The sequence below is a fragment of the Sphaerodactylus townsendi genome, linkage group LG03, assembly GCF_021028975.2.
Source record: "Sphaerodactylus townsendi isolate TG3544 linkage group LG03, MPM_Stown_v2.3, whole genome shotgun sequence".
Taxonomy (NCBI): Eukaryota; Metazoa; Chordata; class Lepidosauria; order Squamata; family Sphaerodactylidae; genus Sphaerodactylus; species Sphaerodactylus townsendi.
Window position 1 is genome coordinate 29,596,637 of NC_059427.1, and position 14,858 is coordinate 29,611,494.

At 45.1% G+C, this 14,858-nt stretch overlaps 1 protein-coding gene across 2 annotated transcripts in view; it reads right to left on the reverse strand.

Annotated features, from left to right (window-relative positions):
• Positions 1 to 14,858, reverse strand: part of PRICKLE2 (prickle planar cell polarity protein 2) — a 363,321-nt gene that overhangs the window by 57,485 nt on the left and 290,978 nt on the right. For both annotated transcript variants that reach the window (XM_048489885.1, XM_048489886.1), the window contains 3 exons: positions 8,963 to 9,100; positions 4,466 to 4,669; positions 517 to 703 (listed from right to left, as the gene is read on the reverse strand). In XM_048489885.1, coding sequence (XP_048345842.1) covers positions 517 to 703; positions 4,466 to 4,669; positions 8,963 to 9,100 — 529 coding nt within the window. The remainder of the gene's footprint in view (positions 1 to 516; positions 704 to 4,465; positions 4,670 to 8,962; positions 9,101 to 14,858) is intronic.

A 14,858-nucleotide genomic window follows, 5' to 3' on the forward strand; every position in this document is an offset into this window, starting at 1 on the left:
CTCAAGAGATGGAATCTCCTTCCACAGCAAAGAAAAAGAAACCTTGTTTTGAAGCTATCTTGTTTCCGAACTCATATGATTTTCTAACTTCATCATTATTATTTTTTGCACAGGTGGGGAGGCCTATCATTATTTCCTTTAATTGATGGGAACGAGGGGGGGGGGCATCCCTGGCTGGCATTAACATGATAGATTTTTCCCTCCCGTTCCCACAAGCAGAAATTGGGCCCAGCTAGACTCCTGCACCTGCCAAATGGTTACTGGAGGCCTGACAGAAAGAGATGCCAAGGCCTGCCACGTACTTTCAAGTAGAAATCGTTTCCACTGCTAGCCTAGAGCTACGCTTCATCTGAAACAGTGAACGCAAGGGTGTATCGACATGTCGAATCGTGTTCTCGTTCCTTAGCAGAAATAAATACAAACACAGTAGTGAATTTCCAATCCACATCAAAAGGCAGCAAGAGGCTTCAGCAAACGGCAGCAAAAAAGGCTTGGTGGATCGACCCGCTCCCTTACCTATGTGCTGAGCGCATGTATCACAATACTCCGCGTATAAGGATTCAAAGCAGTTGCAGCAATATGGCCGCCCTTCCTTCATTATGTACCGCTGGCCACCTAGCACCGTTTCGCATTCAAAACAGCAAAAGTGTTTCATGTGCCAGTGCCTTCCCTCAGCTTCTGTGCACTCATCAGCGAAGATAATCTGAGGAAAGAGAACAAAGGAGTCAGGGTTAAGTCTTAAGGGTGATAGTTGGCTTTGTAGCATATTGCAAGTTCTAGTCTCCTGTTACATATTTTTAGATTATTCTAACAGCTTAGCTATTTTGAGCCTACTATGTTTGGGTCTCATGTCTGGGTCTCTTGATACCTCTGTCCTAATTTTTTTTTTCAAACACAGCCTAAAGAATTGAAATAGCTGTTGCTAAAATAGGCTACGCAGGATCCAAGGATAAAATGTACTCTAGGGTGACACACATTCATTCTGGATAAATAAGGAGTAGAAAATGAGAAATGTGTAGCTGGAAGAAAGCGAGACAGTGACAGACTCCACATGCCCCAAACCTTTGCTTTAGGTCCACACCACCTTATGCAACCATCTAATCTTCATAGTTGCAGGCTAATTACAAGTGTTGTGCGTTGTGTCCAAAATGTTGTGTTTGGATGCAAGAAAGCGGTTTCAAATTTTCTGGGCTACTGAGAGGAAAGAATGGGGTTGCCAAACTCCAAATGGTAACTAGAGACCGCCCAGGATTACTACTGTTCTCCAGGTAACTGAGATCAATTCACCTGGAAAAAAATGGCCACTTTTGAAGTTGGACTCTGTGACGCTATACCCCATTGAAGTCCCTCCCTTCCTCAAGCCCCACTCTCCTCAGACTCCACCCTCCAAATATCCAGTTATTTCCCAACTCTACAGATAAATTAGGACATGATGAACCAGAGACTTGAACTGGGTACGATACATGAATTACTTCCTCATGATGTCTGGGTTGGGTCTGGGTTGGGTCTGGGTGGTGTACAGAAGAGATATTGTCTGGAGACTCATGGTGGATCCTGGCAGTCTTGCAGGCCCCCATGCTGCTCCCAACCTTGACAACCACAGGACCTCACTCCACATCTCTATTTGGCCTACTTTACATCATTAAGTCTCCTCTCTTTCTTTTATAACGCAGCTGAGTGTATACAGAACAAGATCCACCAGACCACGGCCACACAGCCCGGAAAACCCACCACAGTTATTAATTAAACATTAAACAAAAATCCTTACAATGAGAAATAAAGCAAAACATAGAGGAGAGCAAAAATTAGAACAAGGTTATATATTCATTACTTTAATCTAAAATAATATCTCTAAGTTCCTACTGATTCTATTTTACTTCATTCTAGTTTGAAGTTGTTTCAACTTCCAAACAGCTTTTTTTTTTTGCAGGGAAACTGATCCCCGTAACCTAGAAACGAGTTGACATTCTCCAGCCTACATTGGAAACCCTAAGAATGAATAGTGGCTGCGTGATCTGAAGGGTGACGAAGAGGGAGATTGCTGCTATGACACAGTGCCGGGAAAGGCACTAAAAGCAGCTTTTTTACAACATCCACCAACACCAATGGATAAGGAAACAAACCAAGGGCGGCAGCATCTCATCTCCGCTGGCTGCTTTCCCAGGCTCCGCTTTTTCGCCTGAGGCTTTTAATCACAAATACTCACTGAATGTATGAACCCTTCAGAGAATGTAATTGATTGCAATGGGCTTTAACTGGAACTATCTCTGGATAGGATTACACTTCAGAGATGTCCCATTGGGGCAGGTGGTAGAATTTTAGGAATAAAGTGCTTCATTCAGTCAAGCGAGAGTTAACTGTTGAGTATGCAGATAGAGTACTGAGGTCACATGCCTGGAATCACAGGAGCCTCTAACAAGATCTCTCTCCATTCTTCTTCCAGCAAAAAAGGAGAGGCAGATATACAGGCACATGTAGACTGCACAGACACCCAGGCTAAGCATAGTTTTCGGTTCCTATATTTAGCGTAAATTCATTTGTTATCTAGTGAAGTTCTACAAAACAACATACTTGCATCTCTGTCCTATTATTTGCTCTGCCAATTCATTGCAATACAACAGGTAACCCCTACCATCGAGTTAGAGCTGCTGTTTCCTGTTTCGCAGATCATAAGCAGCAAATGATGCAACCGCTATTTCAATTCCTTAGGCAGGACAAACATTCATCTCTAACTATGTTATCCTAGGCAAGTGTGACATCTTCACTGAGAAACAATCCTGTATGGCTTATCTGCACTGCGTGCCCTTCGGTTTGGGAGCTAAAGCTGTTGCAGACAATGCTTTAAGGTCAAAAATATCTGCGGCTGCAGAAACACGAGCGATGATTCTAATAGTCTTGTTCCCATTCTGATGTGTTGAAAGATGTCTGCATCCGGAGGTAAGACACTTTTGTTTCAATTGGCTGGAACTAACATTCTAATAAGGAGCTTGCAGCCAATCAAGATGCACAGTAGTAAGATTCTCCCTTGACAAACTAGGAAATAATCCATAAGGGACCATTTCTGGTATGCTTTCCTTTATCCTTGAGAAATACCTCCCCCACAGCATATTGCCTGGGTTTTTTTTTTTCCTGGTTCCACTTTTCCCTTTCTATACACAGGGTCAGCTACCAGCGAGGGAGAAAAAAAATCAATTCCCTTCTTCTCTCCTGCAAGAATATAATTGAGGCTGGAAAAAATATTCTTTTTAAATACCCTTCCCCATAGCTTCTGTGGGGAACATTAGTTTAAAAATAATGGAGAGCCAATCTGGGCTCAGAAAGCCATCATGGGAGGAGGAAGGGACCTCGCCCCCTATTTTCCAGAATCGAAACATCACTGCGAAGAGTTATTTCCTTGTTCTTGCTGCTCTACTTGGAATGTTCCGGCACCATTTCAGCACAGAAAAATGGGGAGAAGAGGGAAGGAGCCCATACCCTCCCCGCTCTTGTGATGTTCTGAGCCCAGGTTGGCACTACTTTGGTTTCTAAGCTGATGTACCCAGTGGTGGGATTCAAATAATTTAACAACTGGTTGGTTCTGGTGGGTTTTCCGGGCTGTGTGGCTGTGGTCTGGGGGATTTTGTTCCTAACGTGCATCTGTGGCTGGCATCTTCAGAGGTGTATCACAGTGTAAAACAGACTTTTCTCTGTGATACACCTCTGAAGATGCCAGCCACAGATGCAGGCGAAACGTTAGGAACAAAATCCACCAGACCACAGCCACACAGCCCGGAAAACCCACCAGAACCAGTTGAATCTGGCCGTGAAAGCCTTTGGCAATACATTAACAGCTGGTTGTTTACAAGCACCATTTTAACAACTGGTTCTGCTGAAGTGGTGCGAACCAGCTGAATCCCACCACTGGGTGTACCCCATGTACGGCTGTGGAGAGACAGAGCTGGATCTGAGGAACCCAACTCTTTAAAAATTGCATAGGCTGAGTCTTAGTTTGCCAGGAACATTGGATAGAAAGGGGCTCTTTGGTCAAGAATGCCTATAAGTATCCATCCAAGCCAGGAGTCAGGGCGAACTCAGAACTATGAATGTAGTGATGTGGTGCTTAGAGTGCCGGACTAGGGCCTCAGAGTCCCAGGCTCAAATCCATACTCGCCATGAAAGTCACTGGGTGACCTTTGGCCAGTCACTCTCAGCCTAACCTATCTCACACGGAGGTCATGCCTCGAGCCACCTGGAGGAATAGCAGGTTTTTTAATGCACTATGTAAATAAATCAGTGTTGTGTGAACCCAGCCTTGAGAAAGTTCCCATCTTCCCCTCACTTACTAGAAGCAGATGCAAAGATAAGCTTGGCAAGCGGAGTTGGGAAGCCTGCAATTCATCCCACAACAGAGTAATGCCAGAATGAGCTCCGACACAGGCCAAACGCTCCCCTCCTTCCAGAACCAAACATTTCTGGCTGGCCTTACCTCATCACAGGCTGCACACCGAGGCTTGAGGCATTCCGCGTGGTGTCGGCCACAATAAATCTTCCCATCTTGATAGAAATAGATAAGATCTACCAACAGCTCGTTGCAGACGCTGCAGATGAAGCACGGTGGGTGCCAGCAAACCCCATGGCCCGCTCGGGATGCAAAGACAGCGATGTCTCCTCCGTTGATTTGGCCTCCGCACTGTGAAGATGGAGACTGAAGTTAAAGCAGCAGTGGCGTAGGAGGTTAAGAGCTCGTGTATCTAATCTGGAGGAACCGGGTTCGATTCCCAGCTCTGCCGCTTGAGTTGTGGAGGCTTATCTGGGGAATTCAGATTAGCCTGTACACTCCCACACATGCCAGCTGGGTGACCTTGGGTAACCTTGGGCTAGTCACAGCTTTTCGGAGCTCTCTCAGCCCCACCTACCTCACAGGGTGTTTGTTGTGAGGAGGGAAGGGCAAGGAGATTGTAAGCCCCTTGGAGTCTCCTGCAGGAGAGAAAGGGGGGGATATAAATCCAAACTCTTCTTCTTCTTCTAAAGAGGGAGATCTGCTCTGACAATAAGTCAAGGTGAGAGCTAATGAATTGGTCTGTTCCGCACAGCTGAAATGAGACTTCTTGAGGAAGCAAAAAAAAAAAGGCATCCTGGAAAGGCTCTCTGCACAGCCTTTTTTCCTAAGATGTCCTTAGGACACCTTATTTCAGCTCAGAATGTCTTTTTGAAAAAAATGCTTCAAAGTGCCCCTTTTTTCCCTAAGCTGATTGCAAGATGTCTCCTGCCTGGCTGTGCAAAATGCAGAGGTCAGGAGGTGTCTTATGCCCCACCCACCCCCGACTGTTTTGCTCTAAAATCAGGTTCACTCTCAGCTTGTACCTGATATTTTGTGTGCAACTGAAGGGATTCACCCTGCCGTCATTTGCTAAAGGTTGCCCCAGGATGTTTGCTCTGCAGACCCCGATCCTGGCCACCTTTTCAGCCCAAAAAGTACATAGTTGGACTCAGCTGGTCCTGCCAACTCCAGAAATATATGGTTTACCTTTTTTAAAAAAACTTGAGGAGCTATCTTCATGGCTTCACAGGCACACATAAAAGAATCTTAGCTGCTCTGAAGACAGGTCTGCCACCCATTGAAAAGCATTGGGTTGACCTCCATCTGCAGACCAACTTAGTTTTTTCTTACTGCACATTAAGAAACCCACCGTTCTGTACCTTCAAGGAGTCTCAAAGCAGTTTACAATCACCGTCCCTTCCTTTTCCCACCACAGACACCTTGTGAGATAAGTAGGGCCGATAGAGCTCTGAAAGAACTGTGACTAGCCCAAGGTCACCCAGCAGGCTTCATGTACAGAAGCAGGGAAACAAATCTGTTTCGCTAGATGGATTCCACCAATCATGCGGAAGAGTGGAGAATCAAACCCGGTTCACCAGATTAGAGTCCACCATTCTTAACCATTACATTACGCTGGCTGACAACTTCATGGCTACTAATGGCATACTCCAAAACGTGGTCTAATGTTGGCGGGCTTTGAGCAAACAAAACAAGACCAAAAAACCCCACATGTCCTGTTTCTGTCTTGTTTCCGTTTCTGCATTTCTGATTTCTATCATTGGAGAGAGAATGGAAAACAGGAGACTTGGGTTCTTTTGACACAAATGACCCAGCAAAATGTGTTTTTTCTTCCTCCATGTCTATATGTTCCCACTGGACAAAGAGGTACACATGCTACTTTAATATGCTTCAAAAATTTCAACATGTAATAATAAACAAATTCTCCATTGGACTCTCTCATTTTCAAACTGTCTTTTGACTTTATCAAGATTAAATAATTTCAGGAATTAGCTCATACTAAAGGATTTTATAGCCTATTTCACCATAATTTGGAACGAGACTGCCCAAAGAGATTTCTCAATTTTAAACTTATAAACTATAGAATTTTTTTTATAGGCCAGTAATAATGATCTGTAGAGAAACGTTGTGATATATCTGTAACATTCCTATATTACATTGGTGGTAACTGGTGATGTTTGAGACTTGTAAACTGTAAACCTAAAATTAAATTTTGCATAAATTCAGCAAACTGTCCAGACTGAAAATGTGTGTGCCAAAATCATGTTTCATGGCCAATTTAGTAACACAGCTTTTAAAATATACTGATGTATTTCCACAAGTAAATACAAAAAACAGAACTCTAACAAGAATCTGAAATTCCAACTATCTGTATCATATTTCAAAAATACATAAAATTAATTGCAAAGCTTGTCTACAGATGTTTTTCAGACAGTTTATACCACAGACATTTCACCATATATTAGCTCCCTGAAGGTATTCGCTAACTTTTGCTTCAGAGTTCTGTCTCTTCTGCAAAATAATTGCCAAAGTCTTTCTGAGACTGGTACAGACATATTGATAAATGACCCCTCGATTCTGGCTATAAGCCAGTTGCTTTGCTCATGGCTTTTGTGGTCTAGCAATGCACCACTTAGATACAATTTTCCCTGGGGATTATGTGAGGGAAATTGTTTTCCTGGCTGAGTATCAGCAATCCTGAACTTACATATACACACATACACACCCTAGCTACCCACACAATAAATTCTCTACCCCTGGGGAAGAGGCAATTAATTAAGAAATCATAATAAACATTCCTTGCAAGGTCAGACCAAAGCACAAACCTAATGTTGCCCTTCCCAGCCTCTGTTGTTATGATCTTGCGTTAAACAAAGAAAAGACAGCTGGTTCTGGTGGGTTTTCCGGGCTGTGTGGCCGTGGTCTGGTGGATCTTGTTCCTAATGTTTCACCTGCATCTGTGGCTGGCATCTTCAGAGGTGTATCACAGAGGGAAGCCACACAGCCCGGAAAACCCACCAGAACCAGTTGAATCCGGCTGTGAAAGCCTTCGACAATACAAAGAAAAGACAGTTTTGGTGCTAATGAAAAAAGGTCCTAGGGGCCCCCTTTGGCCACCAAAAGGGCTATATAGCAGATCATGGCGACTGCATGTATCAAAGCCATGTGAAAAGGCAGCTTAGAAGAAAGGGGAGTTGGATGAGATGGAGTCGAAAAGCTAATGGATCTAGCCCAAAATCTGTGCATTAAGAAATTTAGAAACATAAGAGTAGGGAGGGACCTCCATGATGCGGCTGGCCTCCACTCGGGCCAGGACCTTTACAGCCCTGGCCCCAGCCTGGTGGAACACTCTTCCTCCAGCTGTTCGGACCCTGCAGGATCTTGGTGATTTCCGCAGGGCCTGCAAGACGGAGTTGTTCCGCCGGGCTTTTGGAGTGTCCAGCCGCTGAAAGTGCCCCCCCCCTTCCATTTTTATGGAATTAGGGTCCATTACCATCTGTTGGACCCAACCTTTCTTTTCTCCTCTCGGGAGGGTTTAAGAGGGATATTGCGGGCATTGTTATGTTATGTATTAATTGCTGCATTTTAATTTATATTATTTAGAGATTAACTTATATTTGATTTTATGTTAATCTGTATTTGAATATTATGTTGTTCACCACCCAGAGCCCTTCGGGGATTGGGCAGTATATAAGTGGAATGAATAAATAAATAAATAAATAAATAAATAAATAAATAAATAAATAAATAAATAAATAAATAAATAAATAAATGAATGAATGAATGAATGAATGAATGAATGAATGAATGAATGAATGAATGAATGAATGAATGTTTATCTAGCCCAAGCCCCTGCACAATGTTGGAAATTTGCATCTATCCCTCCCCGCTCCCCAGGCGACCCGTGCTCCATGCCCAGAGGGAGACACAAGACCTCCAGCATCCCTGGCCAATCTGTCATGAAGGAAAATTCCTTCCTGATCCCAAAGTGGCCATTACCATTTCTGAGCATGTAAGAAAGGACAGCAATAACCAAGCATTGACTCATACCTTCCTACACTCCCTCTTATGGTCTGCTTAAGTTCACAGAATCAGCCTTGCTCTCAGATGGCCATCTAGCTTCTGTTTAAAAACCTCCAAAGAGGAAGAGCCCATCACTTCCTAAGGAAGCCTGTTCCACTGAGGAATTCCCCTAAATGTCAGGAAGTTCTTCCTAATGTTTAGTCAAAAATTATTTTGATTTGATTTCAACCTGTTGGTTCTGGTGCGATCTTCTGGAGCAACAGAAAACACCATCTTCTACATGACAACCCTTCACATTTTTGAAGAGGGCTGTCATATCACCTCTGTGTTGTCTCCTACCCAGACTAAACATACCCAGCTCCTTCAACCTTTCCTCCTTCAACCTTTCCTCATGGGACTTGATCTCCAGACTTTTCACTATCTTTGTTGCCCTCCTCTGGGCATGTCCCAGCTTGTCAACATCCTTCTTAAGCTGTGGTGCTCGAAACTAAACACAATACTCCAAATGAGGTCTAACTAGAGCAGAGAAACACAGTTTCCCGAAATTTTGAAAGCCCTGGAAATAACCCTCTCACTAGGGAAGCATTCTCCGCAGCCCATGAGCTGGGAAGACGGGCTTACCTGCTCGCAAATGGCTCCTGTCATGGTGACCGGAAATGGTCGGACGTTTCCTCGGCCCAAGTTCTCCCTTTTCCTCTGATTGCTGAAGAGCTTGAGCTCCCTTTTCTCTTCCTCGTCCAGTGAGTTGCAATATCGAACCTAGGCATAAAGCAGCCATGCATTTCATTATTCTTGGCTTTTCCTCCATTACTATAATTATCCTTTTACAAAAATTAAAGGGAAGCAATAACATGGCTCATCTATTTTGGTCCATGCAAACTTACACCATCGCAATTCTCTTACGTTTTGTTCTGGCAGCATTGTATAAGATTAGACACTGTTTGACATTAGACACTGAATATAAACATAGTCTTTCCACTTGTTTTATGGAGCAAGGTTTGTCCCCAGGCGCAGTTTTACGTCTTGCCGAGATCAGTATCTCATAAGCCTGCTTCTTCTTTCCTCTCATTGCTGTTGGGCTTCTGCTATTCTCAATGCTTCTCCCGCGAGTGCTATCGAATTTCTTAAATACAGAATGTATATATTCCTCTAGGTATATATACATGTTATTAAAAATGGCAGCTGCTTGTAAACACTGCAGTGCCCTACATTACAGTTGCCTTCTTGCAGGTGGCACCTGGAGATCTCCCACTATTATAATTTATCTCCAGATGGCCAAGATCAGTTCTTCAGGAGAAAATGGAGGGTGGACGTGGAGGGTGGACTCTCCGGCATTTACTGGCATAGTGAGGGAAAGTATGAGGGCACCACTTCATGGGGGAGGCCACATTGATGCATTCCCCCTCGCAACTGCGCCCACCCCCAACTGGTCTCACCCTCAAACTCCAGGTGGAATTCGGGTGCAGGGCCACTCCAATCTTTGTGGAGTTCTGAGTGACTGTTTGCTGCCGGCAAGGTTCCAGACTTCAGTTTAAAGCTGGCCTGAAGCCTTGCTGAGGCAGCTATCAACCTGAGCACACAGCCAAGCCTCCTCTACTTTCATACTGTTGGTTCCACCACCTCCCCCAGCTCCACCTCTGGTCAGCTGGAGTTGGGAGGTAGAGTGGAGCCAACAGTATTAACTATGTGCTCAGTCTGAGCCTGACCTCAGTCAGGCTTGAATCCACCTCAAAGCTGCAGGCCTGAGGCTAATACCGGGCTCAAACAAGCCTTTGCTTCTCTGATCTCAATATGGAGATCGGGCATGGCTAGCCTCCCACCCAACCTCCATATGGAGATGAGGCAGGGCAAGTCTGGCTGACCTCACCTGCAACCTCCATGTGGTTGGGGCCAGGTTAGGGCCAGGGCGAGCCTTGCTCACTGGTACGCAACAGTGCTCCCCAACGGGGCATGGTGCAGCTGTAGGGGGCCATGGCACCCAGAGTTCACCCTGGGCACCATTTTGACATGCTATGGCCCTGATTCCATTGTACCGTGCTGAGGTCTCTCCTCTCCCCAACCACCTTATCCTCAGGCTGCACCCTCAATATCTGCAAGATTTTCCCAACCTGGATTTGGCAACCCTGCCCTGCATCCAGAGGCATAGCTGGGCCAAACTGTGCCCGGTGTGCAGTCTATATTTTCCACCTGCCCCCCATGGCCCCCCCACAGCGCCCCTCCTTCCTCCCTTCCCACACGTACCTTAGTTCCTTTCCTTTTCCTAGAACTTTTTCAGGCTGAAAAAAAGGTCTATTCACAGTTCAGGCTTAAAAATGGTTTGATGGGAACTATAATTCCCAAGAGACCTTGTGAGCCCCAAGGTCTCCTGGGAACTGTAGTTCCTCAGGCCGTTTTTAGCTTGTACTGTGAACAGTCCTTTTTTTTCAGCCTGAAAAAGTTCTAGGAAAAGGAAAGGAACTAAAGTAAATGTGAGAAGGAGGAAGGGGGGCCACAAGGGGGCACCGCGGGGGCAGGGCTTGGGGGTGATTTTCCGCGCCCACCAGGCGTGCGCCCCCTGTCCCCTTGTAGCTCCGCCACTGTCTGGATCATAAAAACAGAGTGACTGGGATGTGAGGGTGGGTGCTGGAATCAGCATATTTAAGGAAAAGATTATGGTCTTAGGGACTGGGCTGGTGCAGGGGTTAGTTGGAATGAATTACTTTTTTCATATTTTGTTCTTGGCTCACAGCTTAAACGACTAGCCTTTCTCATGCTTGCAATCAGCCCACCCCCCATGCATTACCCTGTTTACCAGGAATCTTTGCTGTTTGAAGCAATTCGTTTTCTGATTGACCCAGTAGCTGTTATCATCCATCATGAGTCTCAATGAGAAAAGAAGGCTATAAACAGAGCTAATGAAGGTGCAGAAAGAAATTGAGACAGACCACGCGCTGCCACCAGCCTGGCTAAGTTTTGAAACCACCAGTGTAAGGACGAAGCAAGGCTGCAGCGGGTGGGGCAGATTCTTCTTCCCCAGTCTAGAGGAAAGGAGGCTGACAAAGAAGGATACGCTTGCAGGTAGCTTGCTCAAGGGAGGAACAGGGACAGCTCTCAAGGAAAGGACTGGAGACCAAGGCTGATTCCGCACAACACAAATAAAACATCTGGAGGAATAAATAGAGGCATTTTGGGAAGGAAATCCACAGTTTTTCTCCCAAAGTGTCTGCAAAACAGTCTATTTCTACCCAATACTGTTTTATTTGAAAATGTTAAACAAGTGATCCCCACCCCACCCCCGAAGGTTTCAAGACGTTTTGTACTTGCTATGAGGAGAGTTGGAAATGTTTTATTTTTCCTGCCCAAGTTTAAAGCTTTCACTTTCATTTTCTCTGCTGCTGCCTGACGTTTTCTGCTGATTCGGGATTCTCTGCACTGCTGCAGTTTGCTGAATGTTTCCCATGGATGTTTTCTCAGCTGGCATCATGGCTCCGCCCCCCCCCCCATTTGAGTGCTTTAAGAACATGAATAAACTCAGTATTTCCTGCCAATGAAATGAATGTGTCATTTTTCTATTTCCTTTTTTTTTTTGTGGAGATGCATCTTTGAAGCTACGGAAACACAATATGAGACTCAGCAATATGCACAGCTTTCAAGTCTTCATAGCTTCAAAGATGCATCTTGGAAAGAACCATTGTTGCCAGAAACACTTTATTTGCCTGCACTATGCGGACAAAAAAAAAGCCCAAATGGTTCTTTTTATAACATTTGCAAAATATTTTAAATGTTCTGTGCAGAAAAAGCCCAAGAGGATCAAGCAGGGCTACTACCTGGGTGAGGCAGAGCCACCAGACAGGCTCCAAGCAGTGGTGGGATCCAAAAATTTTAGTAACAGGTTCCCATGGGGGTGGGATTCAAACTGTGGCGTAGCGCCAATGGGGCTGGCTGGGACACGATGGGGGCATGCCCAGGCATTCCAGGGGTGGGGCATTCCTAGGTGGGGCTGTGGCAAGGACGCAGCCACTGCGCCGGTCCTTGGGTGGGAAACGAATGCACGCAGGCGCAGGCTGCCACGCACGCCGGTGCACCTCCTGCTAGACTGCTTCAAGTTCTGCGCACTACTGCTGAGAGGAGGGGCGTAACTAAGGCAAAAATCACATGGCAAAATCACCAATTAGTAACCCCCTCTTGGCACACACAAATAATTAGTAACCTACTCTCGGGAACCTGTGAGAACCTGCTGGATCCCACCTCTGGCTCCAAGTCTAGAGAAGTTACTGCAGGCCCAAATTAAAGTGACAGCACTCTTTAGCTGTGTGTGTAAAGAGTAAATAAGGGGATCATGGAAGCTGATGATGAGGGTGGGCAAAAAATCAAATCTGCCTCACGAAGCGCTGTTGAGCATAATCATAACTAATAATAATAACAACAACAGTAATATGGTTGACTAACATGGGCATGCAGTAAAACGGAGAAGAAAACCGGCCCATGCCTTTCTAGCTCCTCCTCATTAGAGTTTCGAAAGTCTTTATTACGGCTGCCTAAAAGCCACCTTAATCTTCCCTGATGACTACCGGCCTTGTTCCTTTGGAGTCAACTGAGTATTGCTAATTCACTTGCCACTTAACACCAAGTGAGGAAGAAAGGACACATTCATGCCAATTCAGGCCTTAATCTTAAAGGTCCTTCAGAGAGCTCAGCGAGTGCTGGGCTACAAAACTGCTATGAGTCTCCGGCTTAAGCCCCGGCTCACCCAATGTTGTCAAGATGATTCAAGGGGTGCCATGAATTCATGTCTTGTTCAGAAACGATTAAACGATTAAAATATACATGACAGCCTTTTGTTAAGGGAGAAACCCAGACTAAGCACTAGAGATCGTTAGCAAACATCATTCAGCTCATCAGCGGTAATCTCAGGGTGCCAACAAGCCATGCATAAAAGATGCTCTTTGTGCCTTTGGGTGTTTTTAATTGTTTTAAGCGTGGAAGTCTCAGACCATAAGAACATAAGAACATAAGAACAAGCCAGCTGGATCAGACCAAAGTCCATCTAGTCCAGCTCTCTGCTACTCGCAGTGGCCCACCAGGTGCCTTTGGGAGCTCACATGTAGGATGGGAAAGCAATGGACTTCTGCGGCTGTTGCTCCCGATCAGCTGGTCTGTTAAGGCATTTGCAATCTCAGATCAAAGAGGATCAAGATTGGTAGCCATAAATCGACTTCACCTCCATAAATCTGTCCAAGCCCCTTTTAAAGCTATCCAGGTTAGTGGCCATCACCACCTCCTGTGGCAGCATATTCCAAACACCAATCACACGTTGCGTGAAGAAGTGTTTCCTTTTATTAGTCCTAATTCTTCCCCCCAGCATTTTCAATGAATGCCCCCTGGTTCTAGTATTGTGAGAAAGAGAGAAAAATTTCTCTCTGTCAACATTTTCTACCCCATGCATAATTTTGTAGACTTCAATCATATCCCCCCTCAGCCGCCTCCTCTCCAAACTAAAGAGTCCCAAACGCTGCAGCCTCTCCTCATAGGGAAGGTGCTCCAGTCCCTCAATCATCCTTGTTGCCCTTCTCTGCACTTTTTCTATCTCCTCAATATCCTTTTTGAGATGTGGCGACCAGAACTGGACACAGTACTCCAAGTGCGGTCGCACCACTGCTTTATATAAGGGCATGACAATATTTGCAGTTTTATTCTCAATTCCTTTCCTAATGATCCCCAGCATAGAGTTTGCCTGTTTCACAGCTGCCATGCATTGAGTTGACATTCCCATGGAACTATCAACTAAGACGCCTAAATCCCTTTCCTGGTCTGTGACTGATAGCACTGACCCCTGTAGCTTGTATGTGAAGTTTGGATTTTTTGCCCCTATGTGCATCACTTTACATTTTGCTACATTGAACTGCATTTGCCATTTCTGAGCCCACTCACCTAATTTATCAAGGTCCGCTTGGAGCTCTTCGCAATCCTTTGTGGTTCTCACCACCCTACATAATTTGGTATCATCTGCAAACTTGGCCACCACACTACCCACCCCTACTTCCAGGTCATTTATGAATAGGTTAAAGAGCACTGGTCCCAAAACGGATCCTTGGGGGACACCACTCCCAACATCTCTCCATTGGGAGAACTTCCCATTTACACCCACTCTTTGTTTCCTGTTTCTCAACCAGTTTTTAATCCATAGGAGGACTTCCCCTCTTATTCCTTCATTGCTGAGTTTTCTCAACAGTCTCTGGTGAGGAACTTTGTCAAAAGCCTTTTGGAAATCCAAGTAGACAATGTCCACTGGTTCACCCCTGTCCACATGCCTGTTTACACCCTCAAAGAACTCTAGTAAGTTTGTAAGACAGGATTTGCCTCGGCAAAAGCCATGCTGACTCTTTCTCAGCAGGTCTTGCTTTTCTACATGTTTTATAATTTTATCTTTAATGATAGATTCTACTAATTTACCAGGAACAGATGTCAAACTGACTGGCCTGTAATTTCCCGGGTCCCCCCTAGATCCTTTCTTAAAGATTGGTGTGACATTGGCCAT